We start from the raw sequence: 23,868 nt of genomic DNA on the forward strand, positions 1-23,868 counted from the left end.
CACTAATGAGTTCTTCTTTCTACACACTCTTTGCACTTCCTCTTTTTGCCATAGCTAAGCTTGATTTTTCATATTAAAGACCTTGAATCTCTTTTGTGTTGCTTCTCTGTTGCTGCTACTCTGAAGGTATTGGTGTCTGGATGTTTCTCTGCCCTGCTCTGCTCAGAGTGAAGTCCTTTAATCCATAGGTGGAGGTAAAAGGCAAGATTTGCACTGGAAGCATGCACCTATTCCCTTACTCAGTGAGCTAAAAAACTGAACACAGTGTAGTGGACATAAGAAGTGAATGGTAACAACGGAGGACCTTGGTTAGCATAAGAGGCATGGTGGCTGCTTCTTACAGCAATATGTTATTATGGACTTCTTTTTTCCCCATTGCTCTTCTGTCTTTTGCATGCTGGAATGTGCCTCTCTCCTCAACATTTTTTACTAAGTGGATGATTACCACCTTCAACCTAAGTTCTAAAGCACTTTAGCAGTATCGTCAGCTCCCATAGTTTCGTCCCAGTAATGGGATTTTAGCTGTCATTGCAGCAAATCTATCAACCCGTGACATGCCAAAGACTGAGCATGTTGCAACCTAGCTGTGGGAGAACTTCCCCTTTCCATTGCTTCTTCTATTTTTTTCATGTTTTTCTGTTTCCTAAAGCAGAACAGACGATTGCTGCAGAAGTCAGCAGGAGTTTGTTCTCATTCTGTGAGCCGATGGCATTTTCTAGATGAGGAAGTTAAAAGGAAAACAATCAAAAATAAGCTCCAGCAGCAAGAAGTGACTCTGCTTATGAACCTCTTCCTATGAGCACTGCACCAGTCCCTTGAAGCTCTCACTTCCCTGCTGCAGTACCAAGACTGGGATAAAAGAGGAGGGATGAATTGTGGCATAATTTAGGTTGAAAGCTATATCTGTAGGGTTCATCTGTACCCTGGGGTTCTTTTGCCCTGCTCTCCAGACTTAGTAAGGGATAAATGGATCAGTTTGCATTTAAACCCATGGCAGTACGGGAAATCTGTGGAGTTGCAGGTGGGAAACATAGAGTATGAGGTAATGAATTCAGCTTCACTAAGGGCAAGTCTTGCCTGACCAACCTAATGTTGGAATGTGTTGGAATGACTACATCAGTGGACAAGGGAAGAGCTACAGATGTCATCTATCTAGACTTCTGTGAGGCCTTTGACACAGTCCCCCATATTGTTTTCTTTAAATTGGAGACATATGGATTTAATGAGTGGACTTTAGGTTCATAAGGTATTGGCTGGATTTTCTCATCCAGAAAGCAGTGGACAACAGCTCAATGTGCAGATGGGTATCAGTGCCAAGTGGTGTCTCTCAGGGGTCCATACTGGGACCAGCACTGTTTAATATCTTCATCAATGGCATAGACAGTGGGATCGAGTGCACCCTCAGCAAGTTTGCAGATGACACCAAGCTGAGTGGTGCAGTTGACATGCCTGAGGGACAGGATGCCATCCAGAGGGACCTGGACAAGCTCAAGAAGTGGGCCCATGTGAACCTCCTGAAGTTCAGCAAGGCCAAGTGCAAGGTCCTGCACCTGGGTCAGGGCAGCCCCTGGTATCAGCCAGCAGAGGCTGTGGGATGAAGGGGTTGAGAGCAGCCCTGGGGAGAAGGACTTGGGGTACTGGTGGATGCAAAGCTGGACGTGAGCCGCGAATGTGCGCTCACAGCCCAGAAGGCCAAACAGTGTGAACAAGAAGGTATTTCACAAGAAGCATGACCAGCAGGTTGAGGGAGGTGATTGTCCCCCTCTGCTCGGCTCTGGCAGACCCCACCTGGAGTGCTGCATCCAGCTCTGGAGCCCTCAATACAGGAAAGACATGGACTTGTGGGAGCGGGTCCAGGGGAGAGCTACAAAAATGATCAGACAGGTGGAACACCTCTCCTGTGAGGACAGGCTGAGAGAGCTGGGGATGTTTAGCCTGGAGAAGAGAAGGTATTTGTGTATATAGCAATAGATAAAAAATAATTCTTGGAATCTGCCCTGATATGTCTCCTCTGTGATTTCAAGTTAATAGAAATATACAAAGCCACTTTCTGTCCATATAGTACAAGTTATAGAGGAGACTTTCAAAAGCAGTACACGTTGGTTTCTCTGCTTATGGTGGAAGTTTTAGATTAAGTTCCTACTGATGTTAACAAAACGGGAAGCAAATCAATGCCAAGTGTCTTGGGGAATTTTCACTACGTAAGAATTCCAGAGTAGTGGCTGGTAAATGTTTTCAGAAGAAAATGCTATATAATTCTACATAGATTTCAATATATTAATGCATGGTAGTAGAAAGTTAACAGTTCTATACTTAAAATGGAAAAAACAGAAGTTTTAGTTAGTAGGGAAGCTATGAAAATAATTCAGAAAGAGTTGGATAGCCATTTAGCAGATCTGGCCTAAGTTAAATATATCAGAATCTTCAGCAAACCAAAACATTTTGACAGCCAGTATAGATCAAATGAAGCAAAGTGCTATGCTTTCCATCTTTTGAGCCTTTAACTTGAAGTAATTTTGAAATGAAAGAATTTTTTAAATGGGAAGAAAACCAGGAATGTGTCATTTTGAATACAATGAAAGGAAAGAATTCATTTGCTTATTTCCAATCCAAGCAATTCAGGAAATAGAAACCCTATATAATTGTTGTGATTGACTACAATTCGTGTTTTTTTCCACAAAAGTTGTTGGCCAAAGTGTTTTTCCAGATCTGTGCAGTCTTGACTCCCTTGGCTTATCCATAAATTACATGATACAATGCCTAAACCAAGACATTGTCTGTCCAGGATCTCCTTTCAGAAGGTAATTGAGAGCAAAAGTCTCTATGATGGGTTTATTTTATATGATTGATAGCTGTCTGGTTCTGGTAGAACTCAAAATCTGCTCTAAAAGCCAATAACCAAAACTGAATCCAACGCCTGCATTTCTTTGGCAGTCATCAAATCCCTGATAATGGGATTCAGTTCAAAGATTAGGACACTTAGATGTTGGTATCTACCTGTACAGATTTACATGTGAGCAAGATGCCCAGCTCCCGTGCAGTCTGGTGGAGGTTTAGGGTGTGATCAGGCTATTCTACAGTCACATCCCAGAAGCTTTTCAATTTCTGCAGACTCCATGAACTCGGGAGATTTGACACTTGATTTATGGGATCCACATGCCTGTGTGAAGGGAGTCTAGAGATTACATAGGATACCACAGGGCATCTCAAATGGCTCTAGACACCTGTGTGGGGACAAATGAGTCAAACCACTTCTTCATGCCATCATTTCAATTTAGAAATTTATTTGGTTTACCCTAAAGTAGTCATGCATGCTTTGGCAGCTGCTGGTGTTCTGCTGTCGACACATGCTAAGCAGATCTCCACTGGCTATATGAGGATTTTTGAAACCTAGTTCACATATCGACACCTACAGATAGACTTCTAAACCTGTGAACTGACTTTCACTCTGGCTCTCTGTCACTCTTAAAATAGGACTTTAAACTTTTTTTAAATTTTGTTTTCATATAGTCTTTGGTGGTACAATTTAATATTTTATTTTTCAGACTGTGACATAAATTATTTTCATCTAGATATGTGGCACCCAATTTTTCCTTTCTTTTTTGTATGCTTACCATATATTCATTACAAAACAATCTGGTTTACATTGAAGATAGGAACTTGAAGAAAAGGCTGTTAACTTGTGAAAATCACCTGCTTCAAAAATATTGCAATTATCCCCCAGATAGGCATAACAAGGAGTGAAAATTCTATTATTTCCTGAGCTACTACTTCTTGCCCAGTATGTTTTGACAATACATATATTGTAATAATGGTTCTAAGGTGCTGGTGACACGTGTCTATGTTTATTTGGCATGCTCCAGATACATTATTTTCTGTATGTTCTTACCGGTAGTCCTCTGCACAAAGGTTCAAGGTTGATTGCCAGCACAGTTTGGTGTACTGGTCTTTAGCAATAGCTGTAGTAGTGGAACACCTTAATAAATGCTGTTCAAGGCCAGTTCGCATGGCTGAACATTATCACCTAATAACTTTGATCAGAGTGGTAGCAAATATTTGCATAAGTACATGCATGTGGATCCAGTCTGCTGTATTTTATTTACAGCAGTAACTGTCTGGAATAGGGTCTGTCTGAGGTCTACTCTGGAAATTGAGGTTCGTGGTTTCCACGAAATCAGCACTCTTACTGGGCTGTACTTTTCTTCTGACTCCATCCTGTCGTATCTCTTGAGAGTCACCTTGTCTGTCACTCCTCCCCTTAACATTTTGTTCTCCCTCTTTTGTTACCTAATACAAGCTTGCTTCAGTGGTGATGGTGCTGTGTTCCTTTCTTGCTTCATAGCTTGCTGAATGCACCATTTAAAATCACGTTATGGAGTACTGCTTTTAAACGGTGTTCTGGCTTCCCATCAACTGAATTTATACCTGCTTCACTCAAGTGACACTACTTTCCGATGTCTTTCATCAGGTTAAGTCTCAAAAATGGTACCTTATCCTTGCCCTTGGTTACCCGTCAGTGGTCTCAGCAGTACTCCTCTACTTAAAATATTATGTCTTGGCTTCTGCGTAACTGCTGTTAAGATACAGCCTTTCCTAGCCATTCTCCTAATAAAGCATTCATCCAAGTGCTCCCTTCTTGCACTGTAGCAATTTTCCAGTGCTTTTCTGTCCTACTACATCCACTCATATTTTTACGGTAAAGGTCATTTATCTACGCTGTGATTCCTCCTCCCTTGCTGACTTCTCTGCATCTTTTATAGCTTTAAGCCACTCTGGTTTTACTTTCAAGGAGCTTCAAAGCTTAATACTCACCTATCTGTTGTATGGTATTAACTGTCTTATTCTTATGTTTTCGATCTGACCAGATCAAGATGCTTTAGTGTCAGTGATAACCTTGACATTAACCAACCTGTTGGTCTCCTCAACTGGCATGCTGGCAACACTGCCTTGTTGTTTCCTTGCCCTCCTCTAGATGGATGGCTTTCGCCTTGTCTTTTCCTTAGACTGTGACATCCCTGGGAGAAGCATGGTGGGGTTTTTTTCTGTGTTTGTATAATTCTTATAACAAAATCCTGATCTGTATGGAAATAATACCGATAATAAGTAACAATAGTAAAAACGTTCTTAGCAGGGAGGCCAAGGAATAAGCATGTAGCTTATGCCATCATTTAGCTTTAAAAAACACTTGTGGGGCAAGATGGGGCAGGTCCTTCAGCTGTCATCTCTGCCCTGCCTGCACCAGGAGCCTGAGCAGTTAGCTTAGGTCTTCTGAATTGCAACCGGGTGTCTACCTTCAGGCATTGCGATGCCTCCACTAGAAACCTAATGTCAGCCATCTGCAGATAGGTCTGCAGTGTAGCTTATCTCTGTGGCTGTATCCAGCACCCATAGCACCTGGCTATGGTTTCTGTAGATTCTGCACAATTCGTAATGCTTTATCATATCACCAGATTTCAGGAAAAGTCCTTTGGCTGTAGTCTCTTTACAGATGTAGGAAAATCTCTTCTAACTCCAGACGTGCAACTTCAATGGACAGCAGCTGTTTCAGTCTGTTTACGTAGGTTTGCTGTGTCTACATAATACCTATAAGGAACTAATGTACCAAGACTATGAGGCACAGTTAGCAGAACTCATAGAATCGGCAGTTGCTTCCATCATTGATGGTTTCCCCTGTCATTTTTAACAACATCTTCAAATGCTTATGTGTATATTATTCCTTGTTCCAAGTTCTTACGTCTAGGAAATAAAACAGCCACAAAATGACTCAGTTCAATGCGGAGGATGTATTTTTAGAAAGCCCCTCCTTGCCTGCCTTTCCTGAGGCTTCGCTTACTTGGGCAGAGCAGTCGAGCTGAAATGCCGCATAAAGCAGAGAAGAAGTCTTTCCCTCAGCGTAGGGAGCACTTATCGTTAGAGGAGGGAGCAGAGCTGAGGTCACCGTAGGGCAGCAAGGCCCAGTTCTCCTCTGGCCCACTGATTTAACCCTTCAGGCAGCATTCCCCACCCTGTGCTTCAGCCATGCAAGCTCACCGTGGTGAATGAGAAAACTTTTTGCAGGCACCGAGTGCTTGTATCAGTCCACGTTTCTCTTGCAGGCTCAGATTTACCTTCTGAGGTGCTCTGTGCAATATAGGCCAGATATCCGTACGGAGCATGGTCTGACGAGAGCCAGGGGGGCTGGCACTGCTCTCTTTATAAACTGAATCTACTGGAAGGTGGGACTGGCCACGGCACAGCTGGCTCAAGTGTGTCCCAGGGGTGGCAAGGACTGGCCCCACACGCCTGCCCGCCAGTACTTCGCGCAGGGCTTTTGCCAGCAGCTAGCAAAAGGACAGAGGCCTCCCAAAGCCCTCCAGAACCTGACAGAAAACCAGTTTTTTCTTGGAAAGAGCTGAGCACTTGTAGGTTGAGCATCTCTGAGAGCAAGTTCATTATGTAGGAGCCTTATACAGATCCTGAGGAAGCTCCACTCACGCTTGCCATACTCTTGGGCAAAGCAAACCTCTTGCCACACCTAGGGTGAAGTGGACCTCCAACCTGACCTTTTCCAGCTTATGGTCTTTAATGATGTTCTTGTGGATGTTTGTATGTCTGCCGTTACTGGCGACCATGAGTCATCTAATCCCCTTCCAATCGACTGTTACACAAATGTTACCAAGAAATAATGACATGGCTCCTCACACTGAAGAGATCTCAACACAAGTGTGATTCAGTCAGCCAAGGTGTTTTAATCTTTCAAAATCTCTATGGGATCCTTCTATCTGATAAGATGAATTTCAGAAATTACTGGTTATTCTTAAAATGATCAATGGGATCTGCAGGATCTTATTTATTGGTGAATTATGTAAAATGAGCTTTCCATTTTAAAAATCTGTGGCTCTCCAGTGAATTGCTCTGAAGTGACCTCTCTCTCCTTTCATGACACGTGGACCACTGAAGATCGTTTGATTTGAAGTCTGTCCCACAGAGTTGTCTGTCTTGGCAGAAAACAAAGTCAACAACAGTTAGCAAGCTGGGTATTTGCACTGACAGCAGTCCATTTAATAGTATGTAACCTTTTTATTGTTTAATTCTAAGGTTATTATGAGGCAATGACTGCTTTTACCACCAAACCTCCTGTATGCAGCTAACTAAAGAGGGACAGGTTGTAGGCAGAATTATGATCAAGCCTCCTGTGTGTGCTGTTTAACTGTGTTGACCTTATGGTGGTGTAAATGAGAGCAGATCTTAGCCCTATCTTCAGGCTGCTGACATGCCACCTTAGCACTCTGTGCAGTTCATAAATGGCAGATACCAATTTATGCTTCTACAGTTACCCATTTACACTAAGACCATGAACAGTATCTTTTGAAGCACCCTATTGGCAACCAAGCTATAGTTATCACTAAAATTTATTTTATGCTTTCAGAAAAAATATCTCATGACTTTTCCTCCTTTTGCTTCCTCATTTGTTATTCTTCAGAAACTTGCATGAGAAGTCATATAAACAACAGTTTATCCTGATATTTCAACAGTAAAATACAAAATAAATTTAAGACCTTTAGGTAGGGTCTGAAAGTCTTTGTTCAAAACCACAGTAACCAAAACCACTGTTGACAAGTTGAAGAGTGGCTGCCTGAACTTAGTGGCAGCTCTGTTACTAGGTGCCTACAGTTCTGCTTCTCTTTAAGCAGGGAGGTGCTGTAATTTTGACTGAGAAGAGCAGCACTTTGCACACAGCTTTGACCTTCAGTCCATCAGGACCCACAGAGCAGAAGGTCTTCTCCCTCTGCTGTTGGGGAGCCCCTAAAAGCAAGCCTCACACAATGTGTCCCTACACAATGCAGTGGCAGCTTCTTCCTTTCAAAATTTGGCTAGGATGCCTTTAGCTTCATCCTGGTAAGCAGTTCCAGGCTGAACCTTAACCTTGAGAAAATCACCAGTGTGCTGCAGCTCACAAGGGCCAGGTCCCAACCACTGAGAGCTCCCTCCATGCTGCACCTTACTGCATCCCAATACATCCCTGCATACTGCATCCCAAGCCTGCCACTGCTGCCACCGAGTGTGGCTGCTGCTTCATGCTCACATTGCCGGGAAGGAGCTGGTTCAGCCTGCTGGAGACAGATGACTGCGCAGGGTGGGTTTACATGACCCTTTACAGACAGCAAAGGCTTATCCGGGGTAGTTTCTCCATGGATGAATCCCAGCTGGTGAACAGCTATGGCCAGCATGGTTTTAGAAATGTAAAACTGTCTTGTTTTCTGATAAGGTGTCTTATTTTATTAGTAAGGTCATTGTGTCACCTCCAAGAACTCCGTGATGAGGTAAAGTTTTCTTTTATCCTGAAAAGTGTAGATTTTCACTGCCTAGATTCCATCTGCTTAGCTGAAATGCCTCCTTCTGCTGGGTTATGAGCCACCTGCTCTGACCCAGCTGCCTGTATCATGCTCCTAATTTCAAGATCACTGTGCAGGGGCACCTGGTTAGCCTGATGCAGAGCTTGTCTGGGTCCAAAAAAAGCTTGAGCGCTTAAACTCCTGACTAATCTATAATATGCTTGTGCCTCCTTCAGAAGGTACCTCTCACTCTTACTCACCCTTAACAGGACAGCCGCAAGGTTAGCGTCATCCTGTGAGGTGTGGGAGAGACTGGACTGGGTACCCTCCTCTACCTCAGGGACTTCAATCCCATGTTGAAATTGAATCTTTTCTCAGCCAAGAGAGCACTTTAGCTGTAAGGGTACCATCAGGGGGTCATGCAAATCATCCTGTTGAAACCATTCAGTTTTTCAGAGAAAACAGGCCACAGATTACCTGAGAAATGGAATGAATGCCTGAGCTAACCTAATGGTTAGGTTCCTCACCTGAGGGATGGGGTCTTTACCACACTTTTGCCCTTATCTCTTTACGTATTTTACCTAGTAAGTATGTAATGTGATATACATACACAACCCATGGCAGAGGTTGCCTCACCAGCCTGGATTTGCCCAGTATTTTTCTAATTGCTCTTATGATCTTTAGCCTTCCTTTTTTTGGTCTCCTTGTCTTAAGAAAAGTACTGCTGTTAGGAGAGATAGCAAAGAGGGTTGCCCTGTTATAACCTCGTGGTGTCCATGACTCTGGCAAGGCAGATGACTATTGATTGCTGAAGTATTTGATTTCATTAGCTGAGGCATAGCTGCCACAGACTTTGTACTCTTTTCTGCCCTCACTTGCATCTGTGTGACCACAGTAACGGGGGTTTAACTGAGGTTAGAAAACTAGCAGCCATGGCAGCAAGCCAAAATACTTGTATATAGCCTGATATAAAAAAAGAAATCCCTATCAAAACTGTTCAAACTGTTCATCTGTATGTCTTTTGTCACAAAGTGGAAGCGTACTGGGGGGGTTATACTGGATCTTTTCAGCTGCATATCATCAGGTCAACATTAAAAAGTGGCATTGCTTTGCGCAGTCCCCTGAAGACATGCTGATATACTCCTCGTGTTCCTGTTCAGAACCGGGCAGAAAGCACTGGTCATCTCTGTTGTTTCATACACTGAATACCAATCCACAGGCTGTGGGTCCAGCCGCCAATGGAGAATTTCTACACCAGCGACAGGCAAGTGATGGGAGGCCTGGGTGGTGAGGGCCGTGCCGCTGCAGGAGTGTCAGCAGGAGCACCTGAGCCACCCCGGCAGGACCCTGTGTATGGTCTGGCAACAGTGCTGCGTTCTGCCAATTCATGATGGCTCTGCAGTTAAGGCATTGGACTTTGGTGGGATAGATCCAGACCCTCATGCCTGCCTCTGCTGTGTTTTGTGACCTGGGAATGGTCTCACTGCCCCGGTTAGGAAATCTTTGAATTCGCTCTCTAGGAGAGCAATGTGAGGGGTACTAAAGCTGGCCATTTTAAAGTAAGCAGATCTGTATTACTACTGTAAGATAGTTGTATTGCATAAACATTTGGGTGTTCTGGCCACTCGTTAGTCATATCTGCCCTAGCAGAAGTATATCTCTTTTCCATTGGACTTGAATTTCTTAAGATTTCTTTGAAAACAAAGCTTTGTACTTTCCATATTGGAGTAAATAATTTTTAAAGCAAAGTTGTTTATCATGTGCATAAATACGTATCACAAAATAAATAAAAAAATATTATAGTTATTTTAATTGCAAATAGAGCTTTAAGACCATCAGTTTAGTTTATTTCCATTAGAAATCTGTAGGGATTTATGCAAGTTGCAATGAAGCACTTTTTGTTTTAGAATGTCAACAATTTTAGAACTGACTTCAAACATAAATTTGTAAATAGCAGTCCAGCCTGACAGAACTTCACAGTTTTTATTTGCTTGCTCTTTATCTTCTTGGTGCAAAATTGGCTGAAGGCTATAGGCAGAACCTAACATATTTGTAGCATTTATCTGGTACATTCTGAACATTAAAGACTGAGCTAATCCTCACTGAAAAAAACAATATGAAAAGTAAAACTCTAACAGAAACTGAAGCTTCTCCCTATATGTCTGCTGCAATGAAAAATGTGGCATGGTTCTCCCTAGCTGAACCTCTGGTTAAAATGCTGAAGTCCCTATGAAGGGTTAGAGAGATCACACCAATATCTTTTGTAATACCCTCTATAGATCAGCCCACGTAGCAAGTATCCAGAAGGAATGAAAAAGCTATATAAAAAGGGGAGGAATATAGTAGCTGAGGGGAGAATGGGTTTCAGAGTCCTGGGAAAGAAAACAGGCATCTGACCTAATGTAGACACTGTCAGCATAGTGGGGAAGACTAGCTAACGAGATCAGGTCAGTCAAGCAAAGCCCTGAGAGCATAATTCCAGTGGATCAGGATTAACACACGGCAGAGGAAGGACAAAGTGCCAAGAAGACCATGCAAACATGGAGATGCTGGCTTTTGTATCTCCTGTGCCATCTCCGAAAGCATTGGCACTTGGCAATGAAGTCAGTAACCTCCCCACAATGTTCAGGACTTGGCTTTACCCTGCAGAGTGAATCCTGTGGTGGTTTTGCCTTCCCCCCAGTTTTCTACTGTTGGTAGCACAGGCAGGACATAAGAAACCACAAAACCACAGATGAAATGCAGAGAGTAAATTTACTTTCATTACCAGGGGACCCCTGAAGTAGCACCCCAGCAGAGGCAGACAAGTGGGGATGCAGGCACCTTGGAGCTCTGTCCATGCCACAGGATCACCAAAGCTGCTGTTTTCCCCTGTACTTATTTGTACGGGTGTAGTTTACCCCTGTGCTTTGATCATTCCCACAGCAGGGCAGGAATCTCAAGCATTTTCAATAGGGTGCCTCTAAGTCTATCATAGGCCTATGTTATCTAAACACAGATGTCTTACTTGTCCAACACAGAAGGCTAAACAATTATTAGTTTGATATATGTGGTTCTTGACACCCTACCTGAAAGTCACTTGAGCATGTTTGCAATCCTCCTCTCCAGTCTTCCATTATTTTCCCACACTTGGGTAGCTGGAGGTCGTATCAGCTCTAGGAGCTACTGAATACTTCAGTTTCTCATAGTCCAAAAGAAACAGAATACTTCAGTTTCTCATAGAGCAAGGGAGCTGAGAGAAAACATTAAAGCCCAGTCAGATCAGTTTGGAACAGCCAGTTTGAAGGAGGCAAAGGATGTAAAGGAAGGCTTAATTTTCCAGGGAACCTAGAGTTGCTTTAGCAGTTGTCTTCTTATCTTTTATTATCTGCTGTTGGAATTCTATGTTGAATTCCTGTTCATAAAGGAAGAGTATATTGCTTAAAGCATTGCATAGCTTTGCTACCCTCAGAAGCTGTTGTTTTAAGTAGGATTTTCTAAGAAAGGGGGAGTAGATACTCTAATGGTAATAATATGTGCCAGGGCACATGTAGTGATAATGTCAGACTTTCATGTATTCTCTGAGTCAATGCTAGCTTACATTGAATGTGCTGTAATTTAAATAAATCATACCAAAATATAATTGACAGAAGTATGAAAACAAGCTGTACATAAAGACTGGATACTTCCCTTACCAAAAGAATCAAAGTAATAATTGAAACCCATTTGCATTAAACATAATAGTTGAATATTACATGTATCGCAAATGGCAACAAATTGGTGTTCTTATTCTCCTTTAAGAAGGAAAAGAGATTAAATAAAATTACAAAGACAACACACAGCTAATAAATAATCACACACTACAGAATCTTTTTATTTACCTTTGAATATTTAGCACAGTGGATAGTGAGAAAAGAAATGGATACATAATTTAAAGCAGTTCTAGGACTCAATCCAAAATTCAGTGTTTAGGAAGAGCTCTATCAGCTAGACTGGATGTCTTGCCAGAATGTGAAATTTGAAAATATCTAATAGTCCTGTACCTCGTCTTCTGTGATGAGGCTTACTTTTGAGTCAAGGACAAAAGGTCTGACCATAAGTCCTTCAGAAACACGCAAACCCAGGATAAAAACAGTATTTTAAATCCATTTGTTCTTTTCATTGGCAGATGATAAGAAAACTATCTCTTTCAGCCTGAAGATGTTTCATTAAAAAATGGGCTTTTGTGACATCCATCCATCCATCAATCATATGCAGCAGGAAAGGATAGGGATGTTAGAGAACCAAATTTTATTTTCTCTAGAACAATTGTTCTTATGGAAATGCCACCACTAAAAATGAAATATGGGGGCATACTACCCATGATAACTTTAATTGAATTAGACTAGGAAGACCTAAGGAGTATGACCAGTGGAGGCTACTGGAATTATGGAGTTCAGGCAACTGTGCAAAATCCAGCTAGAATAGTGGTGAATATAGGGTAGCTATTTATTTATCTCCATATTGGCATTGGAGCTGGCTAGTTTAAAGCTGGCTTAGGTGGCTTTGGATAAGTGCATAAATCTTTGATAGCATTAAGACATTAAAATGACAAGCAGTCTAGAGATGCATTTGGTTCAGCCAATATTGTTTATTTTAATACAGTTACAACTTTCCGAAAATAAGTATATTACAATGAATATCATACAAGTTTTGTAGTTTCACTAGAACGTGAACATTTCTGTAGGTTTTCTTCAAGTCTTTTTCTAGTTTTTCATAAAACCATAAAGGTACTTCCCCAGGAAACTGTCCCCTCCTCACTGTGAATCTGTCTTTATACAACAAAAATTTTATTTTGTCTGTGGGGAGAACCACCACCCCCAACATTTCACTTATAAAAAAGAATAAGTTTTAACTGTAGTTGAATTTTGACAATCATTTTGAAGTAGCAGATTAAATTCTAACTAACTCTGGGAAAGTATTTGCTGACAGAAAAAAAAAAAAAAGAACTATTGTACTCACACAATTCAAAATCTTAACTTGCATTTCAAAATGGTTGGTAAAAGGGGAGTCATTTGCATCAACACAGTGCATTAAACCCACTGCATGCTGGTACCATAATGGTATACATTATGCATTTTCCATTAGACTGATGAATTAGCATCTTCATGCAGATTTTCCCCTAAGTCTTGCAATGCTTCATTTGTATATATGCATAAAACATATATAAAGCATATGTTATATAGTACATAGTTTATATTTATAATATAACATATGTATATATTCATAGGCATTTCAGTCTATACCTGAAATCAATGTCATTGACTGGTTGCAAAATACCCAGTCCTGCACGGGATTGGTCTAAAGAAGGGCATTGCACATTATTGTCCACCAGCTCTATCTCAAAATATGAAAAAACCAAAACCAAAAATTGTTTAATTTCATGGACAGCAAATAACCTGCCAGGGCATTTTGCTATGCCTGTCCCAAATGGCATATAGTAATACTTCAACTTGCGACCGTTGCGGTAGAAGTCTGTCTTTTCTTCTCCGTTCTCATTGAGAAAGCGATCATATTTGAATGTCTGTAAATAAACCCACAAAACAGTTACTTGGTATTTTAATGTCTCCAAAGACTAGAAAATGCCATTAAGACGTGAAAAGCAGGCTGAGGAAGAAAAGCCTCTAGCTAAGTGTTGTACGGTAGCACCAGGCCCCATGGGGCTGTTTTAGAGAGGGTGGCATCTCAGTTCTGGTATGTGCAGCATGATCCCAGGTTCTTTGCTGGTAACTCTCCTTTTCTGACCTCTGAAAACAAGGTTTATAACCTGCGTTCTTGGTCATGCAGTAGAACTGAAATATTTCTCATTCTGTGCCTTTGGGAAAATACTATCCTTACCCTTGACCTCCCTCAACCCCCCCATAATGGTGATCTTTCCTCACGGAGGAAGGCAGTAAGTAGAAGGCTGTCTTGGGCTGGCAGCACACTTTTTGGTTAGACTGAAACATGTTTTGGAGCTAGTGCTTGCACTGACTTTATTCTTTTTCTTGCCTACCATTACGTCTCCAGGTGTAAGAGCAGACTGCCCGGAGTACAACAGAAAACCAGTCGCGGGGGCACCCCTGATACATGCTCTATTTAAAGGCATGTCAGCTTCTGCTAGAACTCAGAGTTTAATGCACTTTGCTAAATACTTACCAAGGGATCAGCATAGATTTCTGGATCAAAATGCAACAGTTGAGGATAAAGAGCTACGATATCGTCACTGCGAATGTTGTAAAACTCATTCTCCAAGTGCAAAGTGAAATCCTCCTTGGCAACTCGGAATGTCATGGATGCACTTGATAGCCTCATTGCCTCCTTGATGATGCTGTCTATTAGGAGAGGAAAAGGAACGATTACCATGGAAATGGTATGTGTGTGTCCTTGAGGGAGGTCATGTATTTTGAACTATTTCAGACCCATTACCAAACCCTGCATTTATTAGAAGAAATATTTTAAAATATTTTAACAAAAACTTTCTAAACGCCTAAGAAAGTATCTTTCTCATTTCTTTTTAGCGCTATTATCTCTTCCGCAGATAATACTGAGAACATAATCTGCTTTCCCCTAGAAAAATACTTCTAGTTGATGCAACAGAATATTTGAAAGTGAGACACATTTTCACTCTGAGATGAAGAACGAACCAGTCGTAACTGGAAACATAACAAGAAAAGAAACAGTGCAGTGATCAGGATTTTCTGAAACTTTAAGAGGTGGTGCATAGAAACCAGTATTCAGAAAAAGTAACTTGGGTTTTTTTTCATTTCAACATAAGCTGATGTTTTTTTTTAAGGCCACAGTAGTTAAAGGATGACATTTTCAAAACTCTCCATAACTTTGATACTTTTGAAAATGTGCCCATGATTTGAAAAATATTAAGAAGAAATAAACCTAGTGGTGTTAGAAGATACTGTTTCACTTTGTAAGAATCGGGATATAAAATTTGGCAACACTATTTTATTTGATATAAAGTCATTACTAAACAAAAGACTGTTCTGAATTATCCATAGGTCTCCCATACTATGTTATGTAGCTTTGTAGCCGTATCGAGACATGCCATTACCCATGAAAAAGTGCTATACACGTGAATTTTTATACTCAGTACCACCTGGGACATTGGGAAGACTGATTGTGTTGGCTGTTGCTCAGAAACATATAGGGTTTTGTTCTAGCATTTGTTGGCTAATTCCATAGTAATTCTGAGCAAGCATTTATCTGGTAACAAATAGAACACTGTGAATAATGTGGGGTGATTTCTGGTACTCCTGCATAAAGTAATCCTACCTAGTACTGGCATATTATCCAGCTGTTTTCGGTTCAAGGAAATATGTTTGCCATCTAAGCTGATCTTCTCTCCGGCACTTTCCAAAATATTTTGCACTTCTTTGGTAGCAGCTCTCATTGCTTCTGGATTCCTAAGATCAAAAGAGCAGAAGTATAACATAATTTTACACTTAAGAATGTTTTAAAAGGGGTTTTGTCATTAATTTTCTTCCTGACTAAAATTTAGTTTGATAGCTGACAAGTTCAGCCTTTTAAAATGAAAATGTTGCAGGAAAATGCTGCAATTACACTTTTTCAGGTATTGGCAAAGGTACCACAGCTTCAAAAAAAGGAAAAGAACCACAAGTACTTGAGTCTGTCTCCAATGACAAGCAGGACAGAACTGATTTGCATAACTCAGGTAATAAACAGTAATATCACTAAAAAGGAATGCCAGGAACAAGAAATAAAACAATTAGATTAGGGAATATCCCCACTGCGGGTAGAAAGTTTGGGAACAGGATTATATATCAGTTTTATAACATCACTTATCCTGGATGATGTCCCATTATGTAGCAATATTCTGCCTCGCTGAAAAGAATCTTCCTAATACTAAAAGTCCACATAGTATCCTTTGCTGTCTAGACTTTCTTACAGACACGGAATGTATGAGCTATGGTGAAATTTGTATACATAACAATACAGGATGCAATAGTGTCTTGATGAAGGTACAATCAGGGTGTTAAAAGACTCTAAAGCCAGAAGACCTAATGCCAATGCATTCTTGGAGTGAAAAGCACTAAGGAACCTCAGTTTTTAGCGTTGGCAGGTAGATATGAGGGTGCAAGCCACTGACAATAAAAACGTCAGCAATTGAGATACATACTTAAGAGTCAGTCATGTTGAGGTAGATTATACTCCACAGAGACCCACTCTAAAATGGACATTTAATAGTCTTATCTGAACTGTGCACTGCTCTCGTGAGTAACAAGTTCAGCAGCTGCAGTGTGCACTGCAGCCTCAGTAGGTTCTATCAATATATAAACTATTCTCTATTATCTGTCTGTGAGAACAGTAATGAACTTAAAGCTCATTTTGCCTGCTCTAGTGAGACAGTCTAAAAATGTCTGATTATATTGGGAGCCTTCAATATAATTAATGTTCCGACTGCAACCAACAACTTTAATGTCATATCATATAGATTTACTTCAAAACTGTCTTGACAAAGAGTAGCATTGCCCCAGTGTGCTTTTCTTTAAAAAAAACCCCAAACTTCTGCAGAATTGCTCTGTGGTATTACTACTTGGTCTCAGGTGAGTGAAGAGTGTTTCTGTGGAAGTCCAGAACAACATGCCACTTCTGTTGTAATCAGTAAGCTTTTTGACACTGATGAAGTATCAAAGCAGTGGAATTTGCCTGTATTAATGAACTGGTTTCTGAAAGATATGAAACATTTTTACTGTTTGGAAATAAGAAGCATTGGGACTTACTTAAGAAGATAGAACAAGCTCCAAAATGTGGCAGGAATGGTGTTGGCTTGTGAGGCCCAGAGCACTGCCACATGGGTCTTCGCTTTTTCCATGTCATCGAAGGTTGACAGAGTGTCATTCAGGAACATACGGAGAGTGACAAGCTCAGAGAGGTTGTCTCTCTTCAGGAGGTTCTTGTGGAGGAGTGCCTCTCCCAGCTTCTCACGTGCGCTGTGGGCACTCTTGAAGAGGTGGATAGGCAGCCCCGCCACGAGGGCTGGAAAGATCCTATCAAATTCCTTAAAGTTTTCAAGGGCATTTAGGATATGAGCTCTCTCAGTTTCCTGCTTTGATGATATATTCTTGTCATTATTTGAATTAAATTCTTTACCAAAAAGTGTTAAAAAGCCGGACTCGAACATCACCTGGCAACAGAATGTATAGAGTCCTTCTGTCACCCAGATATTAGACTGAAGTTTAGATGTTCTTGACTGCAGCATGACGTACTGTAAGTTTTCCATCATTGCTTCAATGAGAGCATCTAGGGCATTACCTTGAAGCGTTCTAATGAAAGTCTGATGAAAATTTTCAGTGGTGTTTCCCTCTGCTGGGTCAATGCTACCATGCCCAAAAGCCTGTCACAAAATAAATTGTATGCATGATCAATAAGGCCTGTCATAACCTTGATGATAAATGTTAATAGAAATTAAATCCAAAGTATAACTTCATAGCTTACTAGAGAAAATAAAGGTTATCAGTACTAGCACTGATGCTTTCTCAGTGAGCCATAACAGTGAAGTGGGCAAATGAAATAGATTCAAATACATGCTCACAATTAAATGGACATGGTTACCTAGGCCTTCATTCAGCTCCCGTTGACTTTAACAGGAGCCTTTTTGCTTACTTCAGTAAGAGTTTGACTGAGCTCCTACAGTGTTGCATCATTTTTTAAGGCATTAGGACCAAAACTTCCATAGCAGTGAGAACCTCCTGAAGAAGGTTTCAGCAAGCTACATTATCATTTTGCGAATGGGGTTAATTGTATTCCTGCTTTAGCAAGTTGGGATACTATGTGGCTAAACAATGTCATTGTTGGATAATTCAAATCATTGCAAGTTTCCTTTCCATTAAGGAAATGGAAAAAAAGACCCCAATGTTTTAAACCAATAAAAGTGCAGAAATATGAAACCAATTCTATCTCAACGGCACAGTTATGATATAGGGATTAACTGGGTACAACTGTCCTGCCACCAGATACTTTGCATGTTAAATATTAAAACCATTTTTAAGGTAGTACCTTGGCAGAAGTAGCAAAATGGAACTTCTTCCAGTCCAAGTGTTTTCCTTGGCGTATCAACGCATGGTATGAAAAAGGGTCAGTGAGGAAATGAATGTATTTCCCCGCTACTCGGCAAGTGAAAATGTGGCCATGCTTCTTCTGCTTTTCTCTGAGAAATTCAAGAGGGTTGGCACTAAACTGCAAGGCACAGCCCAGGTATGGAAGGAACCCATTTTCAAGTGGTGGCTCACCTTGTCGCCTACAAAACACAAACAGAAACTGAATTTGTAAGTATGTATAAAGATCTCTTCCCCAGGACTACCAGGTAAGTAAAATACTGATGCTACATTTTTGTAATGTGAAAAAATACAAAAAAAACCCCAACCCAAACCACCAAAAAAATAGTATATTGACAAATATTATTCTCCCCTTTTAGGACTGAGCCTAGTGTGAGGTTTATGGTGTGTAAGAAATAATAACTTTAACAGCCTGTATTATAATAAACATAATAAAACACAGTTCAATTATGTCATCTTTCTTTTCCCTAGATCAAGAATATACTTTTCACCTGTTTAAATGCAGAGTTGTTGCCGTTAGCTAACATATATAGTTATGTAATTGCCCCATAAATGAATAATCCATCCCATCAGTATCATCTGATAAATTTTTGGGCAACGGTATCCACAATTCAATTTGAATACCAAGGGGAATAGCCTTTTAGCGTAGAAAGTTTGTTAGTATTGGCATATCCCATTTGGACCAGATCCTGCTGAAAGCAGTGGGAATTTTGCTATGACCTTCAGTAAGCTTAAGAGTTAGCCTTTCAAGCAAACACATGCTGTAAGTTGGCATATACTTAAATGTTTTTTTTTTATTCTGAGTCAGAAAACTACTTTCCTGAATAAGGACACCGTGGCTGCTAAAATAATGAATACTTTAGCTTTTCCAATAAATTCATAATGGTTATTATCTGAAGATAACTTTTTTCACCCTTTTTGTTAAGAGTTTAAAGTAAAACAAGTAATGACTGCTAAAAATACAAAGTTACAACAGGTAAGCAAATTATTTGCTCCTTAAGTAAATATGCCAGTAGGACAAATGCTTTTAAGGTATTAGACATAATAAGGTACATAAATATCTGTATTAAACTGTGTTATTATGTATGATAGGCTGATATTATGAAAATGGTTGTAAATAGGTATTACACTATAATTAGATATAAGAAGGTATTAGCTGTGATGACAATGCGGGTAAAACTATAGCCCAGGACTTTAGGAAATCAGAACATGCACATTTTTGTTTCAGTTACTTCCTTTATTCATAGATCTGTGTCTACAGCTATGTCTAGGAATTACCTCACTATTAAAAAGCCCATACACAAACATGCTATTGTAACATAAATCTCTCAAAAGACCAAACTACAGTGCTGCCCATGCCACCCTGCACCTGTCCATCTGACAGTCTTCAGATGACACTTCTTTTAGTTATGTACACAGTATATTTGACAGAAATAAAAGCTAGGTACACTGAGGTACAATTGTAGATTCCTTACCTTCTCCTCCTCCCTTGAAGAAACCAAAACCCACAACAGAGTATTATCAATGTTCCCCAGATACATGATGTTATGAACATTTCTGGTGATGCCCAAAAACTTCCAAGTGGAAAAATGGTAACTACCAGTATGGCAGGAGAGGTGACTGAGAATGATACAGAAGACAGGTCACAATTTATATCCAGTGGGTGCCTCGCTGTATCTAATGGCATTCAGCCAACCTAGCAAGCTATTGATTAACCATTTCTGGAGAGACCCTGTATTGTCTCTCTTCTGACATTTTTCTTCAGAGAGCTTTGCTGGATTGATGTAGGCAGTTGCAGACATGGCCTTGAGCTGATGTCACACATCAGTAGCAGTTCCAAAGTAATCAAACAGCTGTAATAGCTGATAATTTGAAGGTCTGTCAGGTGTGGTTTGATCTATCCTGCAGATTTACCGATTACAGTTTATAGTTCAAGTTTAGCAATATATGAAATGGCTACCAACTGGTGTCCAAAGGATTCAAGCTAAGTGGTGGCTGCAGCTCATGTTGTCCTTTAGCTGCCAACCTGCTCACCCCCTCCCTTCTCCTTCTCGTGGCCTGCCCGGGTTCCATACCGCTGTGAGAGGGGATGGTGAGGGTTCAGCTGTGGGCAAAGGGATGGTTGTGGAGTTGAGCTTGCTCCCTCTAGCTACGTTTCTCTGGTAGAAAGGGAAAAATGGGCTTTTATAATGCAGCTTGAGAGAAAAGAAAGCAGGATTAGACAACCATACTGGTTTGGGGTTTTTTCATTGTCTTTGGATCACCCTTTGTTTTCCCATTAAATTGTTTTCCCTTTCTGTCGCTGACCAGGGGGAGCTCAGACTCTAGCTTTGTAGCAACTGGCATCAAGCTGTTGAGGAGGCAGCTCAGGTAGCATATAGTGATGACTCATTAGTCATTCAGGGCCTAATATGTTTCTAAGAGAGAAACATGGGTTTAAGTCACTTCTTCAGGCTCACTTTTGTACCAGTTTTTGTTGGTGTCCCTACAGCTGTGTGATAAAACAATAAAGATTTGGAACTTTTGCTGTCCAAATCGAACACTACACTGAAGGTGTGGAGCTCAAACCTGGCAGATGGGAACATTATCCTGGCTTCAAACCAAGGAAGGCAGTGAGGCATGGGGATGCACATCTGAGGCAATTTTTAAGCTGCTATACTGAAGACATAAATTCTTTTTTTAGCATTGAGGTTTTCCCCCACTTAAAAAGCCAACTCCTTTTGAGTGTCAGCTCAAGATCCAGTCCCTCACCCCACTTCCATTTAAGCACAGGCATACAGGCATTTCTTTAATTTTCCTGCTTTTTCATTAGCTGAATTTAGTCCGTTATAACAGAATGTATAGAATTTATAAAAGCTATGCTTTCCCATTTTCTGCTTATTTCCATTATGGGAAATTTCAGTTCTGGGTGTCATCTTTGACTACAGCCTATCATTCCTCATCCTTAACAAGTACGATAATTTGTGTCTAATTCTTATTGCATGTGTAGGTCTCAGCCTTTTTATGTCCAAATGACAATGAACAACAAAGTTGGAAGCTTCTGTCAGTCAGGAATAATGTTTAACCAGCAACAGATACCTGTGGCTCCTCAAACTATCATGCACCAGATAGAGCTGCCAGTCACACTTTTTCCTTGTGTGCTTTGGGTAGCTGTACTGCAGTGTGATGATAACATCATTTATAAAAGGCATCCTGCTGCCAGAACAGGAGTAACTTCTCTAACACTGCCCGCCTTCTTTCTCTTTTTGATTTGTGCATATATAATACCACTAAAAGTGTAACCAGGTACAGGCAGAGAAGAGAAGCTGCTTGGCAGCCTACCTTAAATAATTTCTCTTTCTCTCAGGAAAACCAGATGTGCCCCGTCTTTTCCATTTAAGAGACCCTTATGTGGCATCCCCCTTGATAAATAAGTATGATAGAACAGTCACTTTTTCCCAGTTTCAGGTGCCTTCTAGTTCCAGATCATCTCCCACCTAGTTTCTTCAATAGGCAAATCTACAGCCCCAAAGCCAGCCAGTACTGTAGTAGGGTGCAGCCTGTGACATATGTCCTTGTGATAAATGTAAGCGGGAGCGCTGTTTGCCATAGATACTCTCCCACATTCAGCAGATGAGAAATGTCAATCTCCTTTCCTTTAGACCAGCGGGCATTAGGCTTTGCTGATTTTTCAGCAGTACCAGTAGAGTCCCCCGACATTCTGGATATGGTATTTTGGCATTCTTCAGTTTCAGACAGAGCCACAACATCTGGCTGGACATTGGGTCCCATTTCCTACTGCCAAAGCTCATGTTGTCCCACTGATTGACAGATACTACATTTTCTGCAGCACACTGCACGTTGTGTATGAGGTTGGTTCTCTTGCCCCAGTCCAAAAAGGCAACACATAGGAGTTATGGATGCAGTTGGAAAAAACATACTGACTCATTTTGCCTTGGCTTTGTGAAGCAAATTTGTCGTGTAAATGGTAAGAAGAATATTAGCGCAAAGAACTGACATGACCCGGGCTCAAGACTCACCTCAGGCCAATGTCACCAGCAGCAATAAAGCACCCCATATCCTTGAATGTATAAGGCTTTGTCATTGCAGGTTTGAATGTGGGTGTTCACCCCTTAAGAACAGTGGAGAAACACAGTGATGCATTGGATGGTAGTTAGAAAATACAATAACTTTTAACAACTGTCATTTGACTTTTCAGTTAAGCCCTTGTACATAGTGAACTAGAACCAGTCCAAAAAGAGCAACTAAAGAGAACATGGATGCAGACAAAGCAGTACCCTGACATTTTACCTACTATGATGTGTTTTGCACAGACTGTCTGGCTACCCACACCGGCTGCAAGGTCAGCAGAGACATGGTTCTGCTTGCGCCTTCAGGACCACGGCTTGTGTCAAGAATGATGCATGTTGAGAAAGATTGCACCACTTTCGCCAAAAGGGCATCAAGACATTTTTTACCTAGCTATGCCCGCTGACTGTGGGCAGAGGCTGCCAGGAGCACTCTTGTCTATCACCTCTGCTCCAGCCAGTGAAATACGTTTGGTTGTGGTCTTCATGGAGCCAACAGTTTCCATAAATCAAACAGGCCCAGCTCACTTCTGTGGTAACTCGCGAAGCCTGAAAGCAGCCTTCTGGCTTGCTTTGTACAGCTGTTTGGATACAACTCACTACTCATCCAGCTCCTCCCTGCCCCCCCCCCCCCCCCCCCCCCAGCTTCATGTCCTATGTTGTAGCTATATGGCTTTTGTTAGTCATGACCCACTCATGGTGTTTAAATAGACAATAATAAATAGGTCAAGCTAAGGCGAATCGTTTTTTTCCAGGGTTACTGATGGCTTCATAACTCGGGAGCACTGGTACACAGAAGGATGTGTTGGAGTTATGAGAGGCTGCTGATTACATTTGGCAGCAAATAGCAAATTTGCACACAGCTAACCAGAAAACCTGCTTGTTCACCGGAAGTAAATAAGAGGAACAGCTTATAAAGAAATAATGTACTTTTTTCTCTTGTGTGTGTTGCAACAACTGGGTTAATAACTTTGGCCAACAAAGATGAGAAACACTGAAACCAAATGAAAAATACAGGTCATCTGTGTGAAGGCAGCCCTGCAGTTCACAGAGCAGGAACAGTCTGACAGGCTACAACCGCCAGGAGATGGAATTGCAGCTATGAAACATTTCTGCAGCTGTGAAACAGTGGAAAAAGTGGAGCCATATTAAAGGAAAACCTTAAACAAAAAGTTGCAGAGCTTAGCTGTTTGTAGCTCAGAACCTTCTGCAGCCAGAAAACTGCTAATAAATAATTCTGTGTCACCACCTGCTGGTAAAAGTCTTCTAATGGGACTTGAGTGTTCTACAGCATTGAACTATGCTAGTCAATTACATTTCTTGTTTCTAGAAAAGAAAAATGGTATTTATTCTACATGCCTATGTATTTTTCTTTGTATTTACATACAAGTATAGCTT

At 41.0% G+C, this 23,868-nt stretch overlaps 1 protein-coding gene across 1 annotated transcript; it reads right to left on the minus strand.

Moving 5' to 3' along the window:
• Positions 1-12,904: 12,904 nt before the first annotated feature.
• Positions 12,905-20,040, minus strand: LOC121085008 (cytochrome P450 7A1). Its single transcript, XM_040587187.1, has 6 exons — positions 19,879-20,040; positions 18,345-18,585; positions 17,069-17,682; positions 15,600-15,730; positions 14,472-14,647; positions 12,905-13,857 (listed from the first exon to the last, which is right to left on the minus strand). The coding sequence occupies exons 1-6, from the start codon at positions 19,956-19,958 to the stop codon at positions 13,558-13,560; spliced, it is 1,542 nt and encodes a 513-aa protein (XP_040443121.1). The 5' UTR covers positions 19,959-20,040; the 3' UTR covers positions 12,905-13,557.
• Between the last annotated feature and the right edge of the window lie 3,828 nt (positions 20,041-23,868).

This window comes from Falco naumanni, chromosome 3 (genome assembly GCF_017639655.2).
Source record: "Falco naumanni isolate bFalNau1 chromosome 3, bFalNau1.pat, whole genome shotgun sequence".
In the NCBI taxonomy this organism is placed as follows: Eukaryota; Metazoa; Chordata; class Aves; order Falconiformes; family Falconidae; genus Falco; species Falco naumanni.